A 13,922-nucleotide genomic window follows, 5' to 3' on the forward strand; every position below is an offset into this window, starting at 1 on the left:
TTAAATGCTATAACCAGATCTCGAGTAGCTTGTTATAAAACTTTCCTATGCTCAACGTTTTCCTACATTGTTGAGATGGTAGTGATAGTAACCTTCACTACTATGATGAAAAAATAGTCTTAACCTCCAGGGCGCTAATATTCAGAAAGGAGAAAGGGATACTTCAGCATGAATTGCTTAAGTATTTTGGTGAACAGTGGGCTTAAAGTATATAATGTTTTGTTTTGTTTTTACTTAAGGGGTAGAAGTAAGGTTTAAACCTCTACATCCTCAAAAGATCACTGAACATTAGCTGAAACATAGATGAAATTGTTCATAGGGGTCTGAGATCAAATACTACATCAACAAAAAGTTATTGCACATACAGAGAAGCAGTCTGTTTGACCAGTTAGTCTTAAATAGCCAAATGTAAGAAAAATATTAAAAATACTTAAGTTGTATCACTTAGGTAAGTGTCAATTTTTAAGTACAGTTCTGCTTTAAGAATTTTTAAGTGAAAAAATGTAATTTTGGTTTTTAGAAAGTGTGTGTTATAGCCTGTGTGTGTTGTGCCCCCCCCCCAAATAAATTATCACTAGTAAAAATGTTTGAAGAATTTGAATTTTCTTCACATATTTCATTCTTGCTGGGGTACAAGATGGCTTCGTCTTTACCACTCCAGTAAAATTGCTTTTGATAAAATTCACCAGTCTAACTTCTTAGTCAAGTTAAGTTCTAACCACAAAAAAGTGGGTCACACACCCTTTTAGAGAGCAAATGGACAGTGCTTTTGATGGCAGCCCATCCTTTTCTTGTTAGATTAGGGAGAAGGAAATTCAATTCATGGAACAGTTTGTAAAGGCTTACTGTGTACAGAGGACTAGCAAGATAAATTCCAAATGAGTACATGATTTAGACACAGAGGGTGATATCATTAACAAAGAAGAAATTACTCTTCAAATCTTTGGATAGGGAAAGAGGACATGACCAAACAAGAGACATAGTAGATAATAGAAAGTAAAATGGACAGTTTTGATTACATAAAATTTAAAAAGGTTTTGCTCTAACAAAACCAATGTAGTTAAAAGGAAACAAAGAATAAAATCTTTGCAAGTTTCTCTAATAAGATCTCTTTTTTAAATTTGTTTTGAATTTTATGTTTATTTTTAATTTACAGCATTCATTTCCACAAGATTTTGAGTTACACAATTTCTACCCGTCTTTCCCCTATCCACTACCCCAAAACAGCGATCCCACTGAATACTCCCTCCCCTAGTCTGTTCTCTCCTATATCCTCCCCCATATCCCCTCTGACTTTCTGATAGGTCAAGATGGATCTCCATACCCCATATATATCTTAAATATCTTATTTCCTGTATATCTTACTTCCCAGTTGCATGTAAAAAATAATAATAATAATTTTTTTAAACATTTGATTTTAAAACTTTGAATTCCAGATGCTTTCCCTTCTACATTGAATAAGCAATTCAGTATAGGTTGTACATGTGTAGCTACACAAAACATTTCCATAGTGGATATATTGTGAAAGACTGACTATTTACTTCTATCCTATCCCGCCCCCCACTTGTTCTATTTTCTACTTTAACCCTGTCTCTTTTCAAAAGTGTATGCTTCTAACTACCCGCCCCCCCCCCAATTTGCCCTCCCTTCACTCATCCCCCCTCTTATCCCCTTCCCCACTATTTTCCTGTAGGGTAAGATACCCAATTCAGTTTGTATGTTATTCCCTCCTTAAGCCAAATTCAATGAGAGTAAGGTTGACCCATTCTCTTCTGCCTTCCTGTTCTTCCCCTCCATTGTAACAGTTTTCTCTTGCCTCTTTTATATGAGATAATTTACCCTATTCTGTCTCTCCCTATCTCCTCTCATTATGTTCCTCTCTCACCTCTTAATTTTATTTTTTAAATATCATCTCTTTCTATTCAATTGATCCTGTGCCCTCTCTCTATGTATACCTGTACACATATATACACTCACACATGTATTCATACACATATATATCCTCCTATATAGACATATATATGTATGTGTGTATATATATATACATATATATTTGTGTTCCCTTCAACTATCCTTATACTGAGAAAAGTTTCATAAGTTACCATTATAGTTTTTTCATGTAGGAATGTTAAGTAGTTCAACTTTGATAAGTTCCATATGATTTCTTTTCCCTGTTTACCTTCTCATGCTTCTCTGGCTTCTTGCATCTGAATGCCAAATTTTCTATTCAATTCTGGTTTTTTCATCAAGAATGCTTGAAAGTCCTCTACTTCATTGAATGACCATATTTTCCCCTGAATCATTATACTCAATTTTGCTGGGTAGGTGATTCTTGGTTTTAATCCTAGCTCCTTTTATCTCCAGACTATAATATTTCAAGCCCTTTGATCCCTTAATGTAGAAGCTGCTAGATTTTGTGTTGTCCTGATTGTTTCCACAATATTCAAATTGTTTCTTCTTGACTGCTTGCAATATTTTCTCCTTGATCTGGAAACTCTGGAACCTGTCTATAATATTCCTAGGAGTTTTGGGGGGTTGGGGTGGATCTTTTTTCAAGAGGTGATAGGTGGATTCTTTCAACCTCTATTTTGCCCTCTGTTTCTAAAATATCAGTGCAGTTTTCCTTGAGAATTTCTTGAAGGATTATTTCTAGGTTCTTTTTTTGATCATGGCTTTCAGGTATTCCAGTAATTTTTAAATTCTCTCTCCTGGATCTATTTTCCAGGTCAGTGGTTTTTCCAATGAAATATTTCACCATTGCCTTCTATTTTTTCATTTGTTTGGATCTGTTTAATAGTATCTTGGTTTCTCATAAAGTCATTAGCTCCCATTTGCTACAGTCACATTCTGAAGGAATTATTCTCTTCGGTGAGCTTTTGAAATTCTTTTTTCATCTGGCAGAGTCAGCGTTCTTATTGGCTTTTTGGGCCTTTTTTTCCATTTGAGTTAGTCTCTTTCTTAAGGTGTTATTTTCTTCAGTCAGGTTGTTGACTCTCTTTTCATGATTTTCTTGCATCATTTTCATTTCTCTTCCCATTATTTCCTCCACTTCTCTTACTTGATTTTCAAAATCCTTCTTGAGCTCCTCCATGGGCTGTAACCAATTCATATTTTTCTTGGAAGCTTTTGGTGCAGGAGTTCTGACTTCGTTGTCTTCTTCCCGTTCCATGCTTTGATCCTCTTTGTCCCCAGAAAAGGAATTTAAGATTTCATTGCTTTGCTTCCTTTGTTTGCTCATGTTGCCACTCAATTGCTTGACTTTTGAGCTTTTTGCCACAGTAGAACTCTGCTTCCAGAGAGGAGAGCTTTGTCCCAAATTGCTGGGGTTTTTGCAGTTGCCAGAGATATTAGTTGGGTGCCCTTTCTTCAATCCCCACATGCTCAGGCCCACTGGCCACATACCCCAGGACTTCCACCAAAGACAGCAATCCAAATCCAAGCAGTTAAAGCAAGAGTTATTACCCTCTAAATGGTTGCTTGGTTCCCCTGTGATCTGCAGGCCAGGAACTCTGAAGCAGCCATGCTGCCTTGGCAGCTGCAACTTCTTGCCCTGGGGGCAGGGACCAGACTGCACTCTGTCCCATCCCCCCCCCCCCCCCCCACCAGTTCCAACAGAGTTCTACACTGACCTTTTACTTTGTCTTTGACATTTATGGGTTGATAATTCTGGAAACTGCCACTGCTGCTGATGATCCAATGTCCTGAAGTCCGCTCCAGCCACTGCTGATTGGGCTGCCCTGGGCCCAAATGTGGGGCTAGGGTTGCACTCCCAGCTTGGTGCTATGGACACTTCCTGTAGATCTGCCGGGCTGCCTTCAGCAGGAGATTTGTTTCTCTCTGCCACTTTATAAGTTCTGTAGCTCTAAAGTTTGTTTAGAGTCATATTTTATAGGTAGTTGTGATAGTAATGGAATATAAAGATCCCCCTGTATTGGCTTGGTTTTCAAATTGATTGTGTTAAAACCCAGAGCTTGTTAATCCCACCTGTGGGTTGGACTTGTTGATGTGAAAAGAGAGACATGAACTGGGAGGAGCTGATGACATTTGGAGAGATTTGGATTTTTTTAGATTTGGAGAGACACAAGAGAGAGGCAGAAGGACTTTTTTTTACTATCACATTCCACCACTCCAGGATCCTTGGCCTTACAATCTCAATCTAAATGGCCATGGATCCTGGAACAAATAGAGGCACTATGCTTTGTACATCCTTCCGACTACGCCATAATGTAATGTAATGCCAAGGAAAGGCAACCTTCCCAAGGTTCAAAATACCAGCATAGGTGCTCTCCATTTTATTCAGTGACAAACCAAGAACAGAGAAGATCAAAACATGACATCATTCAAAATACAGCATTTACTAAGGGTGATTAAATAATCTCCAAGTACTACCCCACCCCAGGACCTTCCATTCATTCAATCAATTACAAAGTCCCTGTTCTAAATACTACTCCACCCCTAGGCTGTACCTTCATTTAGTCCATCACAAAACCCCTCTTCTCAAATGGAGATTAGTTTCCAAACATAAGTAAAGTACATTCATTTGTTCAACCATAGAACACAAAAAGGTCAAAAGTTCCCCACCCCTGGATCACAATTGATCTACCCCAGAGTCACATCAAGTTTAAGCACAGCACTTAATACCCAAATGGAGGTCTTTTCTTCATCTTGACAAGAGGCAAGTTCTCAGCAATCTTAGTTCCTGGGGAGACAAGGCTTAGCAAGGCCACAAGATACATTGCCAGTCCCTTCATTAATTCATCTTCTGTCTGTAGAACAGTCCTAGAACCCCTGAAAACATTAGCAAAACCCTCTCCCAGGATTTCTGTAAACATACAACAAGAAAATCCTTCTTCGGGGCTTCTGAACCAACAGAAAGGTTCCCAGACCCCTGCAATAACAGCACTGTCCTTCACCAGTGGACAGCATTCATTCTATCTGCAGGACAGTCTCAGTAGCTCTGAACCAACAGAAAGGTTCCCAGACCCCTGCAAGAACAGCACTGTCCTTCACCAGTGGACAGTATTCACTCTGTCTGCAGGACAGTCTCAAGAGCTCTTAGCCAACAGCCAGGTTCCAGGACTTCTTCAATAACAGGACTGTCTTTCACCAGTGGACAAATCTGGCAAAACAACATCAAAACAGACAGACAAAGTACCAGCAAAACAGCCATGTCTCCTCAGTCCTTGGCAGCTCCAGGGGCAGGTCTCAAAAGTCCAGGGCGATTCAAAGTGGCCGTCAGCAATCCTCTCAGTCTCTCTCTGCCTCTACGAGGGTGCTGCTTCCAAAAAGTCCTTCTGCCTCTCTCTTGTGTCTCTCCAAATCTACGTCACCAGCTCCTCCCAGTTCGTGTCTCTCTTTTCACATCAACAAGTCCATCCCACAGGTGGGATTAACAAGCTCTGGGTTTTAACACAATCAATTTGAAAACCAAGCCAATACAGGGGGATCTTTATATTCCATTACTATCACAGTAGTTAAGGTGGTTATGGGGGGAGCTCACAGAGTTTTGCTGCTTCTACACCACCATCTTGGCTCCGCCCAAGCCACTAAGGTTTCTTTTCTAAAATATGTAGGGAATTGATTCAGACTTATAAGAATAAGCCATTCCCCAATTTATAAATGGTTAAAAGATAGAACAGGTAGTTTTCAGAGGAAGAAATCCAAGCTATTTATAACCTTAAGAAAAAATGTTCTAAATCACTGATAATTAGAGAAATGTACATTAAAACAACTTTGAGATTCCATCTCTTTCCCATTAGATTTGGCAAAATTGAACCCAAAACAGGAAAATGACTGATGCTGGAGGGGCTATGAGAAAATAGGTACTTTAATGCACCATCTATGGAGCTGTGAAATGGTCTGATCAGTCTGCAAAGCATTTTGGAACTATATTCCAAAATCTGTTGAACCACAAATACCTTTTGAACACTAACTACTAGGTCTGTCAGAGAAAGAGGAAAAAGTACCTAAAGCTCTTTTTTGGTGGTGGCAAAGAATTGGAAACTGAAGGGATTCCCACTGGAGAATGGCTCAGCAAGTTAGGGTAACACAATTGTGATGCAGTACTATTGTGTTATAAGAAATGATAAGAGATAGTTTTAAAGAAAACTAGAAATAACTTGTTATGAAAGAATACAGAAAGATGTGAGTAGAACCAGGAGAACAGTTCATTCAGTAACAACAATAATGCAGAGAAACAACTTTGAAAAACTTGGATCAACACAATGACCAGCCACAGTACCAGAGGACTCATGATGAGATACAAATTGACATTTTTTAAAAACCTGGTATTTGCAGGAATTTATTTTGAGAGTAACTGGTTTTAAAGCAAAATGAAAGAGCCCTTCCTATATGTATCAAAAACTGTGTAGCAGCTCCTCTTTTTTTTTTAAGAACTGAAAACTAAGGGATAAATTTCCCAGGGAAGAAAGGCAGCATGGTGGTGATGTCCAAGAAATCCAGAAGCAGTGTATAACAGTAGAACAGTGACTGTGGTATAAAAAATGAGGGAAAAGATGATTTCAAAGTGACATGGAAAAATGTGTATGAACTGATGCACAGTGAAGTCAGCAGAACCAGAAGAAAAATTTACACTATAATAGTAACATCAATATTACTAAAATAAACTGTTTTAAAGCTTATATGAAATGATTTAAAATGAAATTAATAGAACCAGGAGAATAATTGATACAACAGCAACACTAAAAACAAACAACTTTGAAAGCTATAAGGACACTGATCGATGCAGTGACCATCTGTGATTCCAGTGGACCAGTGATAAAGCATGCTCTTGACCCCCTAACAAAGGTGATGAAATTTTTTTTTTAATTAAATGGTAAGAAAGAAAAAAAATTAATTAGAACTATCCAAAAGTATAATCAGCTGCCTAAGGAGATCCCTCTCATTGGAAGTCAGAGTCTGTTTGATCTGATACCTTGTGGGGATTCTTGCCAATAAGATCCCTTGGAACTCTGTAGTCATGTGATTCTTTGAAAATTTGGAACAGAGATATAGCACAACAGAAATGCAGCTATAGATGTATCTAATCTAATATTTCTTGATCTTTAAAAACAAGATGTTAGTTACTTGTTCCTAGAACGCTATTTCATTCCATAGAAACACAGTTACATGGCCTAGTGGGCAGAATTACTTTTCAGTACATTATTGCAATATCAAGGTATGGTTTGTTTATAATATATTAATGGATGTTCTTGTAAAAGTGTTGATCAGAGCAGCCCTAGGTAAAACATGCCTATGCATAGGAATCTGTTACTAGCTATGCAGAAGAGTAAACATGTAGTGACAGAACTGCATGTAGTATTTGCCACAGAGATGTTTAGAATAGGGTAACTTCAAAATTTCCTAGGCATTTCAGATTATAGTTGATTCAGTATTCAAATTTCAGCAGATTTTTTAAAAATTGTTAAAACATACTGAAGGAGCAGTGATTTCTAACAAAAATTGGGACCCTACATCATGGTGGGCTTTAAAGCATTTGTAGAAATGTAGAAGGGAGGCACATTCTAAGCATCGAAAACATTGAATAAAGGCAAAGAAAAGAGACAGAAAGGTATGAGAAATAAATAGAAAATCACTTTGGCTGGAGTATAGAATGTATGAAAGGGAGTAATAGTATGAAATGAGGCTGGGAAGATTTAGTGGTAGCAGATTATAGAGAACATTGAATGACAGAAAGAGTTCTGATTTTATTCAGGCAATAGGAAGCCACTGGAGGATTTTGAGCAGAGGAGTGAAATAACCAGATCTGTGTATAAAGATTAGTCTAATAGCAAAAAAAGGTTGGAGATGGGGAGAAAATGGACCTGCAAAAGAAATTTTATGAGACTAATGTAATAGTCCAGATAAGTGGATAGTAGTAAGCACATGTTATATACTAAGTGAAGGGCAGCATTGAGAAACCAGTTTCAGAGTCAAGGAGATTGTTTTCCAGTCTCACCTGACGTGCTAGCTCTGTGACTCTGTTCTCCTAGATAGTCTCATTTCTCTAGGTTTTCATACTGCTGTTCACTCCTGGTTCTCTTCCTCTCTGATTCTCACTTCTCAGCCTCCTTTGCTGAATCTTTATCCAATTTTGCATCCAAGGCTTTTTCCTTGGTCCTCTTTTCCCTTAATAGCAGAGGTTCTTAACCTGGAGTCTATGAATCTCTCTCTCTCTCTCTCTCTCTCTCTCTCTCTCTCTCTCTCTCTCTCTCTTACATAACAGTATTTCAATATAATTGGCTTCCATTGTAAGCCTTTGCTTTGTTTTGTTTTAATTTTAAAACATTCTGAAAAGGGGTCTGTAGACTTCAGTAGACTGCCAGAGGGATCCATGACACAAAAAAGTTAATCCCTGTTTCATATCATCTCCTTTATGATCTCATTAACTCATAGGTTGTTATCTTTTTGCGTTTATGTTCCACATATGCAGCCCTAACTTCTCTCTTAAGTTTCCACCTCACATCACCAATGTCTTTTGAATATCTCAAACTAGATGTTCTGTAAGTATCTGAAACTAAGCATATTCAAAAAAAATGTATCATCCCCTCCAAACCTTTTCTTCTTCTAAACTTTCCTTACTTTTGAGAGCACCACTCCCTTCCTAGTCATCATTCTCCCAACTTTGGAGTCATTCTCAATTCTCTTTTTGCACTAACTTCACATTTCAGGTCTTATCATTTCTACCTTCATAGACTATCATAGATCCCTTTATTTTACTTACATAGCTACTACAATTGTTACAATCTCTCATTATTTCACATCTTTCCTATTGTGTTAGACTTCTTTTTTTTTATTTTTTCCAATTACTTGTAAAACTAACTTTTAACATTCATTTAAAAAAATTTTAAGTTCCAAATTCTCTCCCTCCCTCCTGTCCCTCCTTTTTGAGAAAGCAAGCGTTTTGATATAGATCATACATGTGTAGTCATTGCATTAGACTTCTAATTGGTCTACCTGCCTCAAGCCTTTCCTCACTCTGATCCCTTCTCCACTCAACCGCCAAAGTGATTTTTCTAAAGCATAGGTCTGACAGTGTTTGCCACCCTCCCCCCACTAACTCAGTGGCTCCCTGTCACTTCAAGGATCAAATATATAATCCTATTTGGAATTTAAAGTCCTTTACAACCTGTCTCCCTTCTTACCTTCCTGGTCTTTGATCCAGTGGCACTGGCCTTCAAAACTCCACTCAGATCCTGCCTTCTACAGGAAGTCTTTCTTATTTCCCACTCCTAGTACCTTCCTTGAAATTACCTTCCATTTGCACTGTATAAGTCTTAGGTGTATGGTTATTTGCATGTTGTCTCCCCTGTTAGAAGATAAGTTTCTTTCAGGCAGACCATTTTTTTCCCCCTTCCTTGATATCCTCAGCATTTAGCACAGCAACTTGTATATAATTAACCCAGGCCACTCTATGCCAATGAAATAACATATTCAGTTCCCCCAAAAATGTGATAAGGTAGTGTTGGTGGAAATTAGAAATAATGGAAAAGAACAGAAATGTATTGTAGGAATAGAGTATTTATAGGATTTTTTTTGTTGTTGAGTTTCATTCATGTCCAGCTCCTCATGACTCCTTTTGGGGTTTTGCTGGCAAAGATACTGGAGTGGTTTGCCATTTCCTTTTACAACTCATTTTACACATGAGGAAACTGAGACAAACAAGGTTAAACAACTTTCCCAGGGTCACACAGCTAGTGTCTGGGGCTAGATTTGAATCAGAAAAGTGACTCTTCCCGACTCTAGGCTCAGTACTATCTCCACTGTGCTACATAGCTGCCTCAAATAGGATTAATAGCTGGCTATGAGAAGTGAGAGTAAAGCATCAGTGAACACCAGAGTTTCAAAACATGGGACAAAGATATGATTGTACTGTTTCATTAACAGAAAAGAAATCAGAAAATGGAGCAAAAAGTTTTTTGGGAAGATATTATCAATGGTTTTCTGACATGTTGGATTTGGGATGCTAGCAGGCAGAGCTTGCTTGTATAGGCATTTGGAGGTGCAGAACTTGAGTTCACCTACTAAAAGGTAATGCCACGGACATGAATGAGATCACTAAGGGACAGGATATAGAAAGAGAAGACAAAGGACAGAACCTTGGAAAACACCTACTTTAAAGAATCAGGAAGAGAAACGAGAGCAGGTGATTTGAAAGGTTGGATAAGAACAAGGATAGTGAAGTTGAGGAAGAAGCATATCCTCAAAGGGTGAGTAATTCAACCATGTTAAATGTTCCAGCGAAGTAAGGGGAAGATGAGGACCAACCAATTCGATTGCCTTTGAATTTGGCAATGTAGTCATTGGTAACATTTAAGAGGGGAGGTATAGAGGAGCTAAAGGACAGTTATAGTATATTGAAATGAATTTTAGAACTATATCAACTGTTGCTGAAATTCATAATAAACTTTAGAAAAAAGGTGACTCAGGATATGACAGATTCCAAATACAGTGAGAGGAGTCAATGAAAGTGGCTATGAATCTCATTCAAATAGTGAAGATGGCAGCCAGTTGGTAAGGAATATAAGAAAGAATATAAGCTTCCCCCCTTGGTTTTGGGGGGCAAGAAGTATTTTTAATTTTATCTTTAGTATTCCTGGGATTAGCACACATCCTTGAATGAAGTTGGTACTTACTAAATACTTTGTTAGATTGGAGTTAGTGATGTGCTGCAGTTTAGAAGGGCTAAATGAAACTTTTTTTTTAAGGATTTGGTAGACATCAGCACATTCCTAGATGGAAAGGAAGATGCTATTAGAGGGGACAATAGAGATACTTCAGGCTTTTTAGAGGAAGGAAGGGCATAGATCAAGGGCAGAAAAGCAAGGGTTAATTAACCTAAACTAGGAATACTTCTCTTTTGAAACAGAAGAGATTAAGTCCATGATGCTGCTAAGTTTGGGGAAAGGAAATTGAAGAACTTCCTGTTTGAGGCGTTAATCTCTTATTAAATAGGAGGTTAGGTAATCTTTTCTAAGTGTTTAGGGGGTGAGGTATGGTTAGAGGTTTGAGGAGGCATTAGGAACAATTAATATGGAAAGTAAGAGAGGAAGTAATCATCAAGGGTAGAATAGAAAAAATACTCAGTGGGAAAAAAGCCAGGTTAAGGTTATGTACCATGAATTTGTAATTTAGTCTTTTCTTTTTTTATTTAGAAACAAAGACCATTTTGTTTTTAAAGCAATAGTGAATAGAGAATTTGCCTGAGAGTCCTGAAAACCTGGCTTCGAGCCTTACTGCTGACATGCACTGGCTGTATGACCCTGAGCAAAGCACTTAACCTCTCAGTGCATCAATAACTCAATGACTGAAATAATGATAATAATAACTGGCATGTGTATATAGATATATGTATATATATCTATATACACATGTGTTTTTGTACGTGTGTATATTTGCAAAGCACTTTATAAATGAGAAATTGAAGCATACAGAGGTAAAGTGACTTGCTGTGGTCACACAGCTACTAAGTGTCTGAAGGCCTGGATTGACTTGGGTTTTTCTTCAGTAAATAAATGTACATTACTTCACTACTCTTAGCCTTTCTTCAGCATAATTTAAGTTCAGAGCTATGAGAATTTTGTCTCAGTTTTGTGCCATCCAAAGAATCAAACAGATGCAAACTAATTTTATTTACTCTGTGTTGCATTCTTATCTTAAGTATTAGGTTTCAAGTAACTTTGATTTTCTAAAATTTTAGGTATGCTAGAGTAAATAAAAGTTTCTTATAGAAAAGAGGGAACTGCAAAATAATCAGCTTTAATGCTGAAAGATCATAGTTTGATATCTAGTGACTTCACATCTTATTATCTTAGGAGAAAACCCATTTCTACCAACTTTTTGTAGAAGTTGGAATTTTAATCTTAAAAGTGAGCTTTGGACATGAATTTTTGTTATAAAGCTGACCGTTACAAACTACTCAGATGATTTCTCAGTGTTGTATTTTAATAAAATGTGTTTTGCAGATTAGCATAAGATGGCAGACCAGAGACAGCGTTCACTTTCTACCTCTGGAGAATCATTGTACCATGTTCTTGGGTTGGACAAGAATGCAACCTCAGATGATATAAAAAAATCATATAGGTAAGAAAATTTTAGCTTTGGTAAATTCACTTAAGTGGCCATATGGTGTTGATCATTATGTTTAGATCTGGATTTAGTTGGGTACAACATTTGTAGGAAAAGGCTCTTTCTTCAGATGTCTGATTTTTCTTTAAAAACCAATTTGTAACTTATAGGTGACACAGCTTTCTTTTGGGTTTTGTATATTTAAATACATTCCTTTTAGCCTTTGATATATATGCAGAGCTCTGAAAAAGGAACATGGACATATACATTTTCAAACATGGTCAGTATATCGATTTGTTTTTTTCAACTGTACTTATTTGTTTCAGGGAATGGACAACAAGAAAGAGTAAATGGGAAGTGAGAGTACTCTTTTAAAAGCAGTATCAGTAAAACATTGAAAAAGAAGAATCTGAAAAAAATGTTCCATATAAACTTTTAACAATTTGACCTTTTCAGTAGGCTTTTTTAAAAAATGTATTCACTTTCATGCAGCCTCCTTTTTCATATATTTTACTTATGAAAATTTTGTTTTCACTCAGTTCTTTTCAGTAGAAAGTAAATAAACTCACTGCTGATTAGGTGATAGTAGTACTTGTAGCCATAGTAGAGAAGCAGCAAATAGGACTCCTTTTGTCATCCATGGTAAGTGAAAAATGCATAACTCGTCTATCTGTGAGGGTGTATGTACTGAGTGGCCAGCAAATTCTTGATCTGTGTCACTTATTTTTTGTATATTTCATTTACCTCAGCCGCTTAAACCTAAAGAGTTCCTTGGGTTTATGGAAAGATTGTTTAAAAAATTTGGACTCTCCATATAAACAGGAATCTTAGTATTCTCATTTGGTCATCTTAAGTGTTAGAATAGTTAATGGCAAGCAAATATAAATTACATGACGTAAAAAGTTTTTATAGGTTTATTTTTTTTTTAAATATTCAGTAAGTTAAATGGAACACTAGAGGTCAGTAGTAGGCTTTGTAGGTTTCTTAGAGAAATCTAGTATTTGGTAACATTGAAGTTAAGCCACTGTTGCCATGAGTAAATTTTACAAAGTATAAGAGAAACAAAGTATATGCAGCAAGGCAAATGTGCTGCTGATCTTCCCTTGAGCATAATTAGATCTGTTATACATAGAGAAGTTCTTATGTCCCAATTGTTTTTCTTCTCTAAGAATGTAAAGGTAGAAATACAGATGCAAATGGATGAGACCATAAAATGAAAAAGTTTTTCCTGTATTGACTGTTGTGCCACATGAATGAATAGAAAAATGAAAGAGCAAGGAACTAAATTTAAATGGACAAAAATCTTTTTGTTTGCAGGAAGCTTGCACTGAAATATCATCCTGACAAGAATCCAGACAACCCAGAAGCTGCAGACAAGTTTAAAGAGATCAACAACGCACATGCAATATTGACTGATGCCACAAAACGAAACATATATGACAAGTATGGCTCTTTGGGCCTTTATGTAGCTGAGCAATTTGGGGAGGAGAACGTGAATACCTATTTTGTGCTGTCCAGCTGGTGGGCAAAGGTGAGAGGAAAATGCTTCCTTTGAAAGTGTCAGAGACTTCTAAATTGTTTATACAGTTTTGTGTTTTATTATAATAGCTAGTTGGATTGTAAGAATTTTATAAACTTGATTATTTAATTCAAACAGTTTAAAAATTAACTGAATGAAAATGTAAATGGGAATGTCAAAGAAAAGAAAGCAGAATGCTATATCATCCTTTTAAAATTTTTGACACTTTTTGATTTTACATCTCTTTTCTTTTCCATCTCTTTTTCTTTTCCATTTACCCTCATCCAAAACAATCATCCATTTTAACAAAGAATGTAAGAGGGAAGGGAAAAACACT

General features: G+C 36.9%; 2 protein-coding genes across 3 annotated transcripts in view; both read left to right on the plus strand.

Annotated features, from left to right (window-relative positions):
- The window catches only part of PRPF6 (pre-mRNA processing factor 6), a 324,132-nt gene that overhangs the window by 73,526 nt on the left and 236,684 nt on the right, over positions 1–13,922 (plus strand). The window lies entirely within an intron of this gene.
- The window catches only part of DNAJC5 (DnaJ heat shock protein family (Hsp40) member C5), a 64,212-nt gene that overhangs the window by 37,018 nt on the left and 13,272 nt on the right, over positions 1–13,922 (plus strand). For both annotated transcript variants that reach the window (XR_011165348.1, XM_069072674.1), the window contains exons 2-3: positions 11,964–12,081; positions 13,384–13,597. Coding sequence is in view for 1 of the 2 variants with exons in the window: in XM_069072674.1 (XP_068928775.1) it covers positions 11,975–12,081; positions 13,384–13,597 (321 nt within the window). In the remaining variant the exon portion in view is untranslated. The remainder of the gene's footprint in view (positions 1–11,963; positions 12,082–13,383; positions 13,598–13,922) is intronic.

Source organism: Petaurus breviceps, unplaced genomic scaffold, assembly GCF_028583685.1.
Source record: "Petaurus breviceps papuanus isolate PSGF00001 unplaced genomic scaffold, PetGlider_PUasm1.0 90847, whole genome shotgun sequence".
Taxonomy (NCBI): domain Eukaryota; kingdom Metazoa; phylum Chordata; class Mammalia; order Diprotodontia; family Petauridae; genus Petaurus; species Petaurus breviceps.